The sequence below is a fragment of the Athene noctua genome, chromosome 17 (assembly GCF_965140245.1).
Source record: "Athene noctua chromosome 17, bAthNoc1.hap1.1, whole genome shotgun sequence".
NCBI lineage: Eukaryota > Metazoa > Chordata > Aves > Strigiformes > Strigidae > Athene > Athene noctua.
The window spans coordinates 12,086,946-12,104,903 of NC_134053.1; the positions used below are offsets into that span (position 1 = coordinate 12,086,946).

Here is a 17,958-nt window from a genome sequence, read left to right on the forward strand (position 1 = left end):
TGTAAGCTGCCAAGCAAGTCAAGATAGAGCAGGCTTTCCCGTCAGCATTCACTGGGGTTAGCAAATGCAACTGCAGTCACTCTGATTTACTAATAGCTTGTATTTAAGCTACCAGAAAAAATTTTGTTGACTTGAGGCTGTATTCTGAAAAATAGAAGAAGTCTGCGTCCTCAGTGTTCCCATATGCACTCAAAGAGGGTGCACTAGTCATAAAATTCAACTCCACAAGACAGAAGGGAGGATATTTTCATTCTACATTTAGTTCCACAGACTTTAGTGTTACTAGTGGGTTGAGTTTTGGCCGTGTGTATCCAAATTTACTTTTGAATGCTACAGAATTTGACCTGATGAAACAAATGAAAAGCCTTGAACTAAAAAGAAAGCCTTCTAAAACACTAACTGTGCATTTTGTTTGTCAAAGAAAATGCTTACTAAGTTGTCATGAATACATTGAATGAAAGCTACTTACTTCTCAGTCTAGTGGACAGGGAAACAATTAGGGCAGGAAGCTAACAATCCTGAAATTACAGTTCTAGATCATCCTAGTGTAAATGGGAGAGATTTGCACCAACACAAGAGAGTGGTGCAGACTGGTGCCAGCAGTAGGTTGGGCAGATCTTTAGCAGTGGGATGTTTTCAGAGCTTTTTGCTTCTTTGGGGGCATATTGTTCTGGACAGTAATTTAATCTACATGCAAATTCTTTATATTCTGTGCTTTGGGAAGTGTCTGCTTCTCATACAACAGAAGCAGAGCCAAACAGAAAACTGAGCCTCATAAGTTCAGAGTTCAAAGGGAAGTACTTTACCTGCCCTGAACTGCAATGTCGCTTGTTTGTTACATTTTAATTGGCATATCAGTGTATATGTGATAGTTCTCATTTTGGGCCAGCCCTCCTTTCCTTATCTTCTTCGGTGGGACTGCAATCCAATGTTTGAGTCCATGCACTTCCCTGCCCAGAAGGGAACTTAAGTTCATGCAAATTTAGATAATCAGAAGTGTAGTATTTCTTTGTATTATAGGAGTCCCTAAACCCCTCAACTGAGGCTCTGACCCTTGTGTATTAGGTATGATGAAAACATCTTCAGCCATTTATAATCTAAACACTAAAGACAGACAAGAAAGGAATAGATGCTTAGAGGTGAATGAATGAAATAAAGATGGACTAAAATCCACTTGCATGCTTAAATGTTGAATGTAGGGGCACAGACTTACCAGGCTTCTTTTGTTGCCTGAATTTATGTACTGTTAATCCACAACAAACGCAAGGTAAAGCAACTTAATGTGAATTTATTCCATACTGAGTTAAATTAAATGACATTACCTTGCATTTGTAATGTGTTGATGTGTGCAAACAGACCTAATAGTGCAGCTCACCTGATGCATGGTAATGCGGTGCATGTGAGCTTTCAATCTTAAGTGATTTGCACATGATGACGTGGGAAATTGATAGCAGAACCAGAAATTGAACACAGATTTTTCCTTCTCTCAATCCAGTGCCTTAACTATAGTAGGGCAAAGTATTATATGTTGGGGGGGATGATTGTTTTGTTTGTTTTTTAAAGCCTAGAATATAAGATGGTGTGGAGGTGGTCTTCCTACCAATCTTTTGAATAATTGCAAATGCCCAGTCACAATTTTAGACCTGTTTGAGTGCCAGTGACTTAGGGAATATTTGTTATTTCCCACGTATTCCCTGAAATTATTGTTCCTCCCTCAACTGCTGTCAGCAGTAAGGAATGACTTGAATAGAAGAGCTGTGTAACTGAATGTCTATCTAACTCAACTAATTGAATTGATAGTATGAAAGCTAACCTAGATTTTTTGTAGGCTCTGTTGTAACTTTAGTGTCTTGTTTTTTCACTAAATCTTTGTTCCTAGAAATCAATATCTGAACTTATGTCTTGAGTCTGGAGTGGGGTACCACTTTCAGCTTTAATTTTTTTTTAAGGTGCTTGCTTGAGGAAGTAGATGCCAAAGTAAACGTCAAAGGAACTCCAGACTTCAGTGTTGGAACAATGAAAGGAGAGCAAGAGCTCTCTTTGGGTTTCATGAGAGATAAATGGACAAAGCAAAAATCCGCTACCAAAATTTTAAGTAATTAAACAGAAAAGGCTTTTCTTTATCACCCACAAAAATAATCAGATATTTTCAATTGTTCAGCATGGCAGAAACTCTGAGAGCAAGTGCCAAACAAAACCATGGAATGTGTTGGCTTTTTTAGCATTATGAATATACCTTAACAGCATTATGAATATTTTAATGTAAATTAAGCCAGCTGTGTACCGTTCACCTTCTGCCTGGGCACAGTACCTGAGTTGTAATTGAATAGAACATAAACTCACAGTGATTCTCTGAGCTTATGCTCTCAGTTCCACACCAAGAGACAAAACAAATGAGCAAAGAGGGAAAATCAATAGGAAAACTTAAAAGGGAAAAAAAGATCCTGGAAGATTCCCGTGTCTCCTGAGAGAGTCCCACTACCCTGAACATCACTTTCAAACCAAGATCCTTCAGCTGTTGTGAATGAGCCTTTGGGAACAGATTTGGCTTTCAGCCCCATCGGCTGTGCTCCCCGGCTGCAGCCCGAGGCCGCGTTCACTGTCGCAGAGTCAGCAGCAGCAGCATTGGCATCATGTCTTCTTGCCTGCTCCCTCAACACCTTCACCCTCCACACATTCCTGTGCCAATGTGGTACTTACTCAGATGTGTACAGCTCTGCACATAACTGCGTTAGCTATAAAACAAACCAGAGAACTATTATTTGGCTAAAAAGAAAACAAACAAACAAACTTGAAAATAGTGATGTGATGTAACTGCAAAGTGGTACAGAACAGGAGCAGGAACCCTGGCTGTAAGGGGTTGTGGTGATGGCTGGAATCGTTAAAGCATGTTAGTGAAAAACCACAGCTGTTTGCTCTGTGGTAGCAGCTAATGACTGGCTGTTTGTGAAGAATTAACACCCTGTGTCATTTCTAGCCTCTTCCTGTGTTTTGTTCCCATCTATAAAATGAGATGATGATAACCTTGGGTAAGACTGTTTCAAGATTTGATTGACCTCCCAAATTGTGCTGCAGAATTGTGCTGCTGAACTCTACTACAGACGTTTGGCCTCACTGACTTCAGGTGTAATGCAAAGTTAAACATTTGGCCATGTTTTTCCTGAAAGGTTAAATATTTAAATTAATTTAAAGCCTGCCTAGCACTCTTGATCTGCTCTCAGGGTTTATATGGTTGAGCTGGGTGGCCTCTCTACTTGTACTGCAGTTTTGGAAACCTGGAAGGGCTCTGAGCTGAGATGTGCTGAAGGAAGGAGGTAACTGGTGTCTCACTGATGTTCCAGTGACTCCCTCCCAGCTCCTGGGTTCCGTGTGGACCATGGGGTCACTTCAGCCAGCCACTGGCAGCCATAGATGCTCTAGAGCTTCCTGCAGTCATGTAGTGAGCTTGGGTACATGCTTTTATAATACATCAGTCTCATGCTTGCTAACAGCTTTTTGGCTGCAGTGTCTACAAATGGGTGCCTTCTCCAGGCAATTTTTACATGCCCTCTGCAAAGCTGTCAGACTGACTGCTGGCTCTTAAAAGAATCAACCAAGCCTTGCTCTTGGGCTCAGAATTTCTCTTCAGTACTGTTGTAATCTGAAAGTTTGCCGCAATTAGCGCAAATACACAGTGTAAGAGAGAAAATAAAAGGCTGTTCTCAGATGTCCTGTAGAGTGAACAACTGAAACATGAGTGTGGGATGGGCCAGGAAAACTGGCATTTTTCCCTGGCTGCACACTGTATGGAAGAGACAGTGCCTTGGAAGGGAAGGAGCAGAAAAGTTTGCCATTGGCTCTGATGAATCCCAATCCTGCTTCTACTGAAGTTGCTGGGAATCCTCCCATTGTCTTCAGTGTGAGCATGGAAGGATCTTGGGTAAGGATGGATGACTCTTTCCCTACTTGAATGAAGTCTCTTGCCTATTTATGGGCCTGCTTCTATTGAAACCGAGCCTGTTTTAGCCTTTTTGGGTTCTTAGGGACCTGTTTGTATAAAGCAACTTACCTACCTATCTTTTTTTTTTCTATTGTGTGTATTTTTTGTATGTTCTGTTGGAAGGTGAAGCCTCTGTAGAAGGGGATACAAAAACTGATTTTTAAATAGTAATAAACCAAAAGAGAAATAAACTCTGCAGGCTGCATGCATTCATTTCCTGGAGATAGAGAGTAGAGACCATGAGTGCACAGAGAAACAGCCTGTATTTCTTGTATCTCAAAATCTTCCTCTTTACAAAGACAGTTCCTCAGCTCTGTGTGAATAACCATAGCATGGTGGGCAGGTTGCAACGTTGTGTATCAGGGTGGCCTTATTTTGAATAGAAAAATCCTTTCACTGGCACTGTGTGATGAGATTTCTTACATTCTTTTAGCATAAGTGGATGAAGCAACAAGTATCTACGTGAAATTTGGTATTGTCCTCATTGAATACCTGGAAGCCAATGAAAATACAAGTAAGACAGGATATATATCTCTTTGCTTCTGGCCTGCCTACCTCAGGTGCCAGGTCATTAGTCAAATGCACTGTGTTCTAAATCTACACCATTATATTCTAAAGAAATAAGTGAAGTATGAGGTGAAACTACTAAGCCTTTGTTCCTTCCTGGTATTTTTGCCTCTTTGTGGTGTTACTGGTTTGAGCCCTAACTTTCTAAAGAATGGCAAACTCAAGACCAAAATAACAATAGAGGTTTGCCTATTCTGTAAACATACTTAAGGAACAAAGTCTTTACTTTTGTAAATAGATGTAAAAAAGTCCACGTGCATATGTAAGAGTCGTGAAAAAGGCCATCTCTGCATGCCTATGGCATGTGTGCAACCCAAAGAGAAAAAGGTTTGCCTTTCTACACAGAAAAGAAAGGGCAACTTCCCAAAATAAACAACTCCTCCCTCCGCCTTCAGGCAAACACCTGGGGAGAGAGGTCTTTCACAAGACCTGTGTGCCAATGGTTTTATCTGCTTTTGGGTCAGCTAAGAAAATAAAATGCAGGGGTGAGAGCTCTGCATTGTAAATGTCTCTGAATCCTGGCTTTTAGGAAACACTAGTAGCTCTACTGAGGGGTATGGTCTCTGCTTCTCTGCTCACAAGTTGAATTACAAAAAGACCCATTACAAAATGGGTCTCTGCTCTTATGTTGATGACTCCCATCCTAGTCCCCAAACCCTAGACAGATAAGAAAGTATGTTTGGGGTTTTTTTATGTTTACAAGTTTATAACCTTACTGCGTTTCTGTTGGCATGGGATATGGGTTGCTTGCTTATAATGAGTGGTTGTGCTATTTAGACTTGGCCTTATTTTCCACAGGAACTGCAAGTTTTGCATATTTAAGTGCAACTTTGTAACCTCATGTTCTCCACAGTGGAATCCAACTCTGATGATATTCCATGATTATTAGTTTAAACAGCAGTTTTGGTCCATCACTTCTGTTTGACTGAAATGAGCTTCCATGGTGAGTGAAAGATTGGTAGAAGGATATTTATTCCAGTCCAATTCACTGAAGTTAATTTGAACAGATATCAGAACATAAATCTTTATTCCTTTTGACTCAAATCTCCATGTTTTGGTGCTGCTCATGTTTTTCATGTGCTGGTAAACCATTATCTTTAGATTGGCATTTTCTAATAAGAATGAATATTGGCTTATCTGACTGCTTCGCTTTGCTAGTTACTGCTGTGCACAACAGTGAATTAAGAAATAAGAAAGCTACAAAGGTAGTTTTATACCTTAAAAAAAACAAACAATGCATTCCCCAATTTTTCTTCCTGCATTAATGCTTGTTTGTTTGTAGACTTTTCATTTAAGTCTGCACTAAATATGTAGAACTTGAGAACATCTTAAGACTTTCCGTGCATATCCCTCTTCGTGATTCCTTCCCCTTTAATACCATTTCATAAGCTGTGTATTGCATGTCTGAAGCTTTCAAAGCACTTTCTGCCTCTGTGACAGAAGTAGGAGTAATGGGAAACTGAGGCAGAAACTTGCCTAAGGGCAAACAACAAATTAGTAAAATAATTTAGAGTAAAGCTCCTGTTCTTGACTCAAAGACCTAAGTGTTCTCTGAGTGGATCACAGTATCTTTCAAAATAGCTTCCCTTCTTCCACCCTTAAAAATCATGCTCTGGTTTTTGTCATAGCAGCCTGTGTCTACCAGAAAAACCCAAAACAAAACAGTGCAGCTGGGGGCTGAAACATCTTTAGGCAGCTGTACCTTATTCCTAACTGTTGCTACAGTTGGATGGTATTTTGCTCGGAGACACACCCATTGGATCGCAGGTAAAAGCAGCGTCTGTGACCCAGATACCGATTTCAGAAAGCTCCAGCTAAGGGCCATGGGCCAAACTGAGACCTTTGCAACAGCCGCAGGGGGCCAGTGGGAACAAATGTCTGTGGGCAGTTGGGCCCATCAAAAACACCGAGGGAACTGTGGAAAGGCACTGACTGGGCAGTTTGTGACAAAAAGGACAAAGAAGTGTTGCTGTTAGGGAGGACTCAGTGCGTGAAATTTCTTAAGTCAGTGACTGCCAAGAGTATTTAGTGCTAATCTCTTAATGCTAGAGAAGTGTAGCTGCAGTGCTTCTCCCCCAGTAAACAATAGGACCCAGATTGCCCTCCTGAGGCCTCTATCCTTTTATTGCAGCCCACACAGAAAGCTCATCGGAGAAGGCACGTTGAGTTCCGAGAGCAAACTCTCTGAACCAGTCTGAACCAGTTCAAATATCGCATATGGTTGTTTTGCTTCCGCAGACTTCCTTGTTAGTCCTTGGAGGCTGGGGCTGGCATTTACTTAGCAATAGCTCATGCTGTCAGATTGCAGGGGGAGGGGAAAGCCTCTCCTTGAGCATGTCAGCAGGGGGATGCAACAGCACAGTCAGATATTTCTATCGCTCCACACTGACTCCTTTGTAGTGACTGTCTCTGTCTTGATTTTTGGTTATACTCATCTCAGTTTCATAAAGTCAACATCTGATCCTTTTGTTGCAGCCCTGATTTTTTTGTTGTTGTTCTATTCAGATTGTTTCTAGGTTAGGAATAAAATATTTGTTTCTGACTCCTACATCATTGCTTACAGAAGGCTTTTTACAGGTGAGACCCACAGTTGTTTTCATGATCCAGACAGAGGCAACAAAGGAGTAAAAAGACCTGCTTTTGTTGGAGTTGCAAATACTTAACAGTGTTTAGCAACATTTGATGCTTACAGTTTTTTAACCTTTAGCACAAATTTCTCTAATATTCTGTTTATGGTGGATGAGGCCTCAGAATGTACTATCGTCGTTCTCGCGTCGCAGTTTATGAAGGAAGCAGAAAATGGTTTAGAAAAACTAGTTTTGAGAAAAAATTAAAGAATTATCTTGGTTTGCCTAGAAAGAAGAAAGGGGAAGTTATGGGAACATGACACATGCTTTGTTACAAGGAGGGAAATGGTGAACTTTTCCCCTTTTAAGCAATCCATGTTAATTTGGCTACGAAAGAATACTTAGATTAGAAAACTAATTTTGTTTACTCCCTCCCAGTATCTTATGTAGTAAGATTAAGTAATAAAGCATGTTTGCTCTTTCATAGGAGGTTAGATGAACTTTTGCCCAGGAAGATCTGCACATACTTGGCTGGGGCCAGAGAAAGAGGGTGGGTTTGATGGCTTCTTGCAGAGGCTTTCCAGAGCTATACATCTGTAGTTGCCTGCCTTTGCACAGCATGCTGTGCTATGTGTTAGCATCCTTCTATTTTTCTTCTTTAAGAAAAGTCCATACACTCTGAATTTTTCCACAGGTGAAAAAGTAGAACAAATAAGATGGAGCAGTTGACAGACAGAAGAGAGAAAAAGCAGACATTGTTCATTCTGGAACCTGTATCAAGTAAACAGTGGAAAGGTATCAGCTCACAGCTGAAACTGGTTTTAGGGAGGATGCTTAACATCCCGCATCCCTAAAAATAGCATATATATTCTCCTGTGAAGTGTTTGTGGATGTGTGGATATGTTGTGGTACATGTATGTGCATATACCTACAGATTCATACATGTAAACTATGTGAGGAACGAGTTACAGAGCTATTAGCTTACTTACAGTTTGGCTAGTTACTTTAAAATCAAGTCCTAGGAAGTAATGTCAGGTTTAATCTCTAAAAGGGTAGCAAGAAGAGCAAACTCATTTCCAAACAGCAGAAAGAGCAATTGAGTCTGCCTTTGACAGCTGCCACCTGGCATCCTATTAAACTGCCAGGCATAAATCTTCCCTCATCCTGGAGAAAGCTAGAGATGAAAGAGAAAAAATTATGCTTAGAAGTCAGTTGTGGAAAAGACTTTGATCTTTACCATTAAAATGATCTTTTTTTGCATTTCTACCAGATTTCCCATTGTCCTTCTGTGGCCTAGAAACTCAAAAATGTTTGGTGGAGCTTGGCTGGGTGTAACAAAAAGTGCAAATTTATCTTGTTACATAACAGGAGAAAGAGCTGGGAAGGTCTGAGGTTTGTTTCCACAGAGATTACTGCCCAGCCTGCAGTTCTTGGATCAGTACATACAGGAGGAGGTGCTTTCTGTGCAAGATGGCATGGAAGTGTTAGTTAGTCTCGTGAAATGAGCAAAAAGAAATTAGTGGTACAGGTTGGTAGCCCTCTGCAAACTCTTTTAGACAGACTGTGCCTCTGGATGCATGTGTGGCCCTGCAGCTTCTGAGTGAATGGAATTTGTCCCATGAAATCTCTTAATGAAGAGCTATTTATTACGAGCAGAAGGCCTGATTCACTAGCCCGTATTAAAAATTCTTTCTTACTTCATTTAGCCTTGCTTTCACAGAGAGTAACTGGAGAGCATAAGGAATGTAGTAATGTCTGCGCAGACAATGAGCATAACACCATAAAGCAGACATCTTAGCTGGTGATGTCAGTCAGGACTGACACACAGTTTGGGTTTTTTTACAACCTGGCTGCAGGTTTTTTTTTTATTTGACATTATTAAACAAGGTTTAGTGTAGTGTTAAATCATATTGTTAAAGCATGAATCACACACAAGTGCTAAGACTTATGGTTTTGTGTTCAGTGATAGTGCTGCTTAATTGACCTGTTTTCCTCATTACCCCTCTGCCATGCTGGTACATCTGGTTTTTTGTGACTCCAGTGTGGGTGGACTGGATGCAGCAGGCTGTAAAGGGTTAAAGTGTGCATGACCTGGTAAGAAATGGGCAAATGTTGGCTTGGATCTGTGCCTTAAGCCTGGTACTCACACAAGTGCATGTAGCAGCCCAATTGAAAGCACTGCCAGTATGGAAACATCTGGGAGTGGAAGGGAAGGACGGCCACTCCAGCCAGTGCTGCCCCGAAAAGTGATTCATCACACACAGAATACAACATGCAGCTTCCTGGCGTAGAAATACTTTTCATGTGTTCAGTGGTTTCCATGTGATTTCAAAGCATTTTAAAAGAAGGGAACTTCCCCGTCCTCTTCTGAGAAGGAAGGTTTGATCGTACCTCCTGTCACAGAACGGGAGGGAAAACGCAAAGAAGTGAAGCAGGCAGGTTGGCCAAGGTCAGTAGGAACTCTGTGGGAAAGCCAGAAATAGCACCCTGTGCTGCAGGCCTGAGCCTTGGCTACAACCCCATCAGCTGGCCCGGGCCACCTTCGAGAGCTCGCTGTCGAACAGCACCAAGTAGTCGGTCAGTCCGCTTGTTTTTCACTGGTGTGAAATTGAAACTTTGCCGATGACTCCAGATGCTTGTGTAGAGGCGCTGGCACTGCAGCATCTGAATACCTCTGCCTGTTTGGAAACAGAAGCGTCTGTTCTAACCCATCTGAAATGCCTGCAGAGGGGCTTTATCACGGTGGCTGGATGCCTGCGATATAATTACAGCGTTTTCAGGCTGTTTATCTTGCTTTTCTAAGAAGCAGGCACAGCTCTTAGAGTACGTGGAGTCAAAGGAAAGCGATCGATTAGGAGAGGTGAGAGTGTAGTCGTTAACCTGGGGGGGACCCCCCGCCCCGTCTCTCTCGGGGGAGCTCGGGGAACGCTCAGGGAGAAGCGGGGCAGGAGAATTCAGCCCTTCGTGGTGGCTCTCTAGGGGAGGCAGCGATTTTAGGTCCCTGAAGACAAACGCTTTCCCTGGCGCAGCCCGCGGTTCAAGCCCCGTTCCGTGCCGGGACTCTCCTCTTCTGGCCCGAGAATTCCCGGCGGCGGGAGGCGGCGGGCCCGGGGACGCGTCCCCCCCCTCCTCCCGGCACAACCGGCCCCCGCCGAGCCGAGCCGAGCCCCCATCGCCGCGCCCGGTCCCGGCGCTCCGGCCCCTCTGCCGACCCACCGAGGCGCGGCAGGTCCCCGCCTGCCCCCGGCCCGGCCCGGCCCCGCCGCGGCCGCCCCCTCCCCTCCCGGGGCTCCCCGGCGGGGCCGGGTCCCGCCCGGGGGCGGGCGGCGGCAGCGTTAGGACCCGGCGGCGGCTGCGGGGCGGGGGGGTGGTGTGTGGGGGGTGTGTGAAGCGCAGCCCGGCGGTTGTTTACCGGGGAGGGGAGAGCCGGGGCAGGTCTCGCCGCGGCGCCGAGCGGAGCCGAGCTGCGCGGCCGGGCTGGCGGCGGCTCCTCGCCCTCCGCGCCGAGGATGCTGCGCGGGGGCCCGCGGCGTGCGGCGGCGCTGGGCGCTGTGCTGCTGGGCTCGCTGCTGCTGGCGGCCGCCCGCGGCGCCGAGGGTGAGTGCCGGGGGGCCCGGGCCGGCTTTGTTGTGGGGGACAAAGGCCGCTCTCCGGGGGGGGGGAATGGGGGAGGACGGCGCTGGGGGGTGGCCCGGCGGGGGGGGATGTGGGGGGCTGCCCGGCCCGCCCTCCCGGCTCGGCCGCGTCTCCCCGCAGCGTGCCCCCGCGGCAACGGCGCGTCCTACCGCGGAAGCCGGCGGGTGGGCGCGGGGGGGAGCGGGGCGCTGCCGGCGCTCTGCCCGCCTCCCCCCGCGGCCGCCGAGGAGCACAGCAGCTGCGGGAACCCTGACGGCGCCGCCGCGCCCTGGTGCTACGTCCGAGGCGCCGCCGGGGTCCCCGAGCGGAGACCCTGCGACATCGCCCCGGGCGCGGGTAGGAGCGGCCCCCCCGCCGGGGCACTGCCCTCCGGGGCCCCCCTCCTGCCGCCGGGGCTGCGTTCGTCACCAGGGTGGGTGTCCCCCCCCCCCAGTGCACAAACAGCTCCGGCCTATGGCAGCACCCGCCGCCCCCCCCCCCCGGGAACGGCGTGTACCCGGGGCTCCCCCCCAGCCCCCCCTGTGCGAGCACATCTGCCTCCCAGCTGTGCCTTGCTCCGCCCCTGGAGCGTTCCTACTGGGGACAGAATTGGCTTGTGCAAAGCCTGCGGCGTGTGCCCCCCCATTTCACTAGTCCTGTAGGGCGCTCGGCCGTGCTGCGGAAGGCGGAGGCAGGTCCGGGCATCTGGGCACTGCAGAGCTCTTGGCTGGGGCACGTTACTCTGTCTGAACAAGTGTCCTGCTGCTGAACGAGCGCCTGCGTGAATTTGGGTGCAGGTGGGGGGAAAGAACTTGGAGAAAATGAGAATTGAAGGGAGGAGAGTAAGGAACAGAAAACCCCAACGCTGGATTCATCCTGGGAAGTTGGGGGGGAAACAGTTTGCCAAGAGAACTGTAGCTGAAGCCAGTCTAAGGGAGGGGAGATGTTGGTTTTGATGGAGGCCAAAGTAACCACTTGGGTTTTTTGAACTGTTTACTTATTTCTGAGCCCCTCAAGAGTTATGCACTCCACTGTCCCTCGGGATTGTTACCCTGGCATGTAAACACGCTCCCCCACACATACACTTTGTTTTCTTCACTTTGTTTTTTTGCCTGCTTTTCCCTAAAGATAAAGCAAAATAAATGTTCTGCTGCCGAGACCCTTACCCAAAACAGTCCTGCAGCTTTGGGATCAGGAGAGTTACCCGACCTTTACACCGTTTGCATAAGGGGGTTGGCAATTTTTCAGAGCAGGCACCTTTTTATTGTAGTCGTGTTCTGCAGCTCCCCTTAGCTCAGCTTCTCTGGCTGACCCTAGGTAAAGTCACCATGTAGTGCAGGAGACCCTGAATTCCTATCTCTAACTCCCCTTCTGTACTTCCATTTCACATTCCAGTGAGGACTCAAAATGGCTGCAAATAGAAAATCCACATGGAGTTGCTCCAGCTGTGGGGTGAGATCCAGGTGGAGAGAGTTTTCAGGTGTGGATGCATACTGTGCATAGTATTTCCAAAAAGTAGGGGTTTTTTGTTTAGGACAGGACCTACTTTGCACTGTCACAGCTTTTGCTGTGCTACAGCTTCTATTTTACCTGTGTCATGGAAGAAGGCTTTCAAGAAACCTTGAAAATCTTTCAATGCTGTTGATACAAAATCCACAGTGTTGGGAAGGAGTCTGTGCTATGAGCATCCATCCTTACACCCCTTTGTTTGGGCTCTGGCTGAGGAGGAACTTGCTGTACACACTAGTCAGTGGCGGTGCTCCCCAAGTGTTGCTCCGACTTAGCCTGTCCATCACATTAAAGGAGCTTGCAACACAGCTGCAAAGAGGGGCTGGGTAAGAAGAATGTCCCCAGGTTGTTTTCACACCTGCTGGAGTCTCCTTCTATCAAGCCTTCCTGTGTCAGGAGGATTGAGGCAGAAGAGAGATAAGTAGACTCCTGGGAGATTTAGGATGGAGAGTCTCAGTTGTGTTCGTGTCAGTTCAGCCTGATTGAAGCTCAGCCTGTATATCAATCTGTACACTAAATGAAGTCATCGTGCATCCTCTGGAATCATGCCCTGAAACCTGGGTTTCGTTTTGCTGTCTGACTTCTGTCTCATCTGTGGTTCTGCCTTGCACTCTTAGTTAAATAGGTTCATGTCAAAGGAAAGTGGGGAGAGTACGCTGCTTGTCTGCCTTGGTAGGATTTCTGGCAACTTAAGAGGGGACGAGTGTGTGTCAGTGTACTTCAAAGGCGGTTCAGTGAGACCAGTCTTGATCTGTCCCACTCACAAGGCTCGTGCTGGTTTGAATCGGTATTTATAATGTCTCTTTTCTCCTCTCAACAGATGCTACAGCTGCCACAGCCCCAGTCCCTACAGCAGAAGTTGGTACTTCTCAGGAGGTCGACCAGGTGTTTGAACCAGCTGATACCCTGCCCTCCCGGAGCGAGGCAGCCGCTGTGCAGCCCGTCATTGGGATCAGTCAGAGGGTGCAGATGAACTCCAAAGACAAGAAGGACTTAGGGACCCTAGGTACAAACCCAGGGTCATGCGGGGGATCCATTCCTGTAATTCTGGCAGGACTGATTTGTTTTGAGGCTCTGAAAGCAATGCTATAGCTGGATCTACTGCCTCTTGGTTTTACCCCCTTTCCTTTCTCTCTTCACAGGGTACGTGCTGGGGCTGATCATGATGGTGATAATCATCACCATCGGAGCTGGCATTGTCCTGGGATACATCTATAAGAGGTCAGTGGCTGTTATCCTTTGTCTAAAAGCTGGTGTAGGCATGAAACAACGTAAATAGAGCAGGAATGTCTGAGCACCTGCAGCCCCAACCAGATCCCAGTGAAAAGGCAGATAGAAGCCTGTGTTTAGATACAGCACATTGTGCAAGAGTTTTGCTTGTTGCACTGAGGAGAGAACTGTGTAAGAGTTAATCCTATGCTTCTCCATTTCACCCATCAGTGTGGTGTTCTGTCCCATTTAAAGTTTCAAATGACCTTCTGTATTTTTTGGTTTTGTGTGTGCACATGCACTTTGCTGTGGCTTTCTCAGATGCATCCAGGGGAGCTGAATTTTAAGTAAGAGCTGGAGAGAGGAAATCCTAGGTGTCTTCACAGGAAGTTTCTTTTGTGATCAGAAAAAGAACAATCCTTCCAGCAGGCTACCTGTTCCCCTGGTTTCTCTAGCCTAGCTAGCTTTAGAAGAAAAACAATTGGTAAATTCTCTGCCACTCGCATTATATCCTATGAAACTGAATATCAAGTAGGACTTTTATCAGACAAAGCTAATTTTACCAAAGCTCCTGTATTCTCTTAAGGTCTGTTTTGATTCACCCTTAAGTTATGATTTGTTCAGCCATTTCATAGCTCAGCAGTGTTTGAGGTTAGTGGTAATAGCAAGCAGCTCAGTTGTAAGAGACAGGGCAGGATGAACAAACAGCAGTGAATGTCGCTGCAGCAAATGAAGGCCCAAGCTCCCTCCTCTGGGAGGGTTTGTTCTGTATTTTGGCTGTTTGACAGCAGTCTGACACAAGCAAGCAGAAGGAGCCCTTTCCCAAGCTGGGACATGTCCTTATGTAAGTGTTTATAATAAATGCCGACAGAAAAAAAACAGAGGGAGGAGTGTTACATAAGGGGCAAAACACAGAGTGCTGCTTGTCGAGGAATCTGATTTGAGGTGTCACTTCAGAGAATGCTGTCTCGTGTGCTGCCAGGAACGACAGCCACTGCTGCACGCTTGTAGGCAGCTTTGAAAAGCAGCCAAAATGCTTATGTGCTGACAGGAAACCCCAGCAGCTCTGCCTGGTCGGGATCACGAGCCCCAGGAGGAGTGAGTGGTGCCAGTCCCACCTCATTCCTGTCTTCAGCAGGAGGAAGCAACAGACCAATGTTGCACTTTGTGCAAATGCAGCTTTGCTTCTGCAGTCCCAGAGAGCTCCCAGCAGGGCTGCAGCGCAGGTTTACTGTCGCGCTCTCTCTCGCCTTGCTCTCAAAATTGCACGTGCAAGCTGGCAGGTTTGGGTAGGTGTGGTGAGAAACCTTTAATGGGTTTAGTAGCTTTTGGTATACATAGCTTTTCTGGAGACAACATGCTATTAATGTCATCCATTTTTAAAGCAAGGCAGTTCTTCCTCAGTACAAATTACAGAGGTGTCGCCTCCCATAGCAACAGGCTGAAGACTGAGGTAGGTTTGGGGAGCCGGTTGTGGTATTAAGCTGTTAGCTGCAGCAGCAGAAGGCAGGGCCAGCTCTGAAATAAGCTCTAATACTTTCAGGAACGGCTTGATTTGCTACAGAGGTCGGTTTGCTGCAACAAAAGGCAGAATCCACCTCTGGTATTTGTTCCTGTCAGATGAAGCAGGTTACAGAAGCTCTTCGCCACAGCAGTGGGCTCTGTGCTGTCTCACTGCTCCTCTGGGCCTGCCCCAGGCAATGCTGTGGGACTATAAGGTATAAGGAAACCTTTGTCAGCTCCATGGTTTGCAGGAGAAGCCTGGCTCTACAGGCATCATTTAGCAGTAGCAATGCCAGGGAATAAGACAGTTTATGAGGGAGGGACAGGCTTCAATTGGCTGCTGCTTTTTAAAGAGGCTCAGTTGGGGTCCTCTGCTTACAGTAGGGAATGTTTCTGGCCCATTGTATGTAGCTGAAACATCTGTTTGTTAAGAGCAAGGTCCCTTCTTTTCTACTGTATCACCTTTATTGAGACTAACTCCAAGCAGTGGCACTCACCCTATGCACATCATATATATGTTTTGGTTTTTCTTAATCTAGGGGGAAAGACCTAAAGGAAAAGCATGAACAGAAAGTTTATGAGCGTGAAATGCAGCGCATCACACTCCCACTCTCAGCGTTCACCAATCCTGCCTGTGAGCTTGTGGACGAGAACACAATAGTGGTGCACACCAACCAGACGCCTGTGGAGGACACGCAGGACGGCGGCGGCCCGCTCATGGGGCAGGCGGGTACTCCTGGTGCCTGAGCAGCTCGGGCAGGAGCAGCTCAGGATGAGCAAAGCCTCCAGCTTCCCACTGTGAGTGCAGGGGTTGCGTGTGTTCATTTCTAATTTGTTTTCTTTTTGATGAAAGCCAGATGAAGGTGATGCAGAGGGACAGAACAATGGGCTATTCATCATGGTCTGTTCGAGGGGCACCATTCAGCGCATGACCAGCTGGGGACTGGTGTGGTGGACCCTGCTGCTTCCTCCCACCTATCTCCATGGTGTGCCAAGGAGCTGGGGGGGAAGATGGGCCAGGCTCACAACTGGCCACAGATCCCATAGCCCGGAGCGTGGTCTCGGCTTCCTCTTTTTCCATTCCTTTCCTATTTAACGGTGTGCACTGTTACTTAAGTTTCAGCCTGGAACCCCAGGAGGGAGCAGTACTGCAGGGACTGAGGGGAGCTTCATGTCAGACTTAGCTAGGTAATTACACTCTGATTATAGTTCCTGCTTTTTTGCTTTAGTGGCTGAGAGCTGGAGAGACTGTCCAGAATCCTGCTACTGGATCAGGTTTTTTCCCAAGGAAGACTTTATTTGAGGGATGACTTTGGCCAAGAACAGTACGTTTAGCCCCAGTGTCAATTTGGAAAAGCTCTTCTCAAGCTCTTAACAAATCCAGGTCTTCCAGGGCTGAGGCCACATCTCCATTCCCCTGTGGTGCTACATGCACAGCCACAGTTGTAGGTGTCCAGGTGGTCTGTGCCTCCTGCTCACTTACACAGATCAGGAGACCAAAGGCCAGCGGTAGATAGTTGTGAAGAAAACAAACTGCCCTTTAGTTACCTACAGCAGGTTGAGCACTGAGGATATATAACATCCTCCTCTGAATTCCCTCGGCTTTCTACAGAGCCAACTGTGGGCAGCGTGGCCAAGCCAGCTGCAGAGGTCACCCTGACCACAGTGCCGCAGCTCTCACTGTAAGGGCGGGACAGGGCAGCTGCTCTTTCAATATCCCCAAGTTATGGTACAGTTCCTGGCCCAGCCCCCTTCACACACACTCAGCTTGTGCAGCAAGACTGCTTGCTTATGGAGCCCAGCCCTAATCGAGAGGTTTTGTAACAACTTTTATTAGCATTTCAGGGGGGTTGGAAGGGATGGTTGCTGCAGTGTCTCCCAAATGGCACCAAGACAAGGCCAGTTCAGGGAAACATCCATCCCCGACTTGGGGATTCAAGCCATTCAAGTAAGTTTTCTAGCCATCAGATTTATAGCTGTGGGCCTAACAGGGAGCAGCACTTGGCAGCAGGGGTTTTAGTGTTAATGTTCGATTCAGAAAAGGGAAATGTTTTATTTTTAAATGCCTTTGAATACCATTTCTTTGTAAAATGTTTTAAATACCTCATAATGAGAAGGTGCAGATTGTGCTACCTTGTATTAAAGCTCTGAAAAATGCTCTGTAGACCTGTGTGGACTGTGGCTCATCTGTACAATCCTCCTGCCAGAGCAGCATACCGCTTGTTGCAGACTTCAGACTGAGAAGGGAAGATGCCACTTCAGTTCGCCAGGCCCAGAGGTAAATCCCTACAAGCAGCGCCTGACAAGGGCCACGGAGCTTGTCTCCTTGCTGCCAGCACCTAGGCTGGGGCTGGAGGCTGTTCCCGAGAAGCAGCTGTGGGGGTCTGAGCCGTGCTGACTAAGCGGGCCGGCCCTGGGAGGACGCTCGCTCGGGGCTACAGCCGCTGGCCCAGGCCAGTTCTGCTTTGGTGCCGCTCAGCAGCGGCTCCATCCCTCGGGGCCCTGCCCTGGAGAGCACGATGGAGACAGAGCACAGCACGTTACAGGAGGCACTGACATAGCTCATGTTTTCGTTCAGTTGCTGCCTTGACAAATCCCCCTTGAACTACATATTTCAGAAAGAGGTTTCCAAGCACAGGCTGTATTTTTATCCCTGGATCAGAAAAGGAAAATGGAGAGAGGTTCCATGTTCTGCTGGTGCCTGTTCACCTTTAGAAAAACCCCACCAACCACCAAAACTTGACAACTACTTCCATTTCCATCACATTTTCCAGGTAAATAGTAATGATAGAGCACTTGCATGGCCTTGCTGTAGTTCTGCAGATGTGGCAGAGCTCTTTGGCTCAAGAAAGGGAGTTCTAGATCATAGCGCAGGTGCCATTTTGATGTTGCCATTCTGTGACAACAATAGAAACCTCAGAAAGTTACAGCTTCCTGCTTATGTAACAGAGACGACAGAATCTTGGTTTTCATAGCATACATTTACTGCTTTTTAATTTAGTTAGAACA

The 17,958-nt window shown here is 47.0% G+C and overlaps 1 protein-coding gene across 1 annotated transcript; it reads left to right on the forward strand.

The window, feature by feature from the left end:
• The first annotated feature begins 10,517 nt into the window (after positions 1–10,517).
• Positions 10,518–17,113, forward strand: PIK3IP1 (phosphoinositide-3-kinase interacting protein 1). The gene is made up of 5 exons (XM_074921021.1): positions 10,518–10,710; positions 10,870–11,085; positions 13,058–13,243; positions 13,380–13,458; positions 15,489–17,113. The coding sequence occupies exons 1-5, from the start codon at positions 10,623–10,625 to the stop codon at positions 15,694–15,696; spliced, it is 777 nt and encodes a 258-aa protein (XP_074777122.1). The 5' UTR covers positions 10,518–10,622; the 3' UTR covers positions 15,697–17,113.
• The last annotated feature ends 845 nt before the right edge of the window (positions 17,114–17,958 follow it).

What these genes read in the sequence shown, in the direction of transcription:
- PIK3IP1 (XM_074921021.1), top strand. Translation starts at nt 10,623, where the DNA reads ATGCTGCGCGGGGGCCCGCGGCGTGCGGCGGCGCTGGGCGCTGTGCTG. An exon ending in CGACATCGCCCCGGGCGCGG is followed by an intron (nt 11,086 to 13,057) that starts GTAGGAGCGGCC and finishes TCCTCTCAACAG; the next exon opens with ATGCTACAGCTGCCACAGCC. An exon ending in GAAGGACTTAGGGACCCTAG is followed by an intron (nt 13,244 to 13,379) that starts GTACAAACCCAG and finishes CTCTCTTCACAG; the next exon opens with GGTACGTGCTGGGGCTGATC.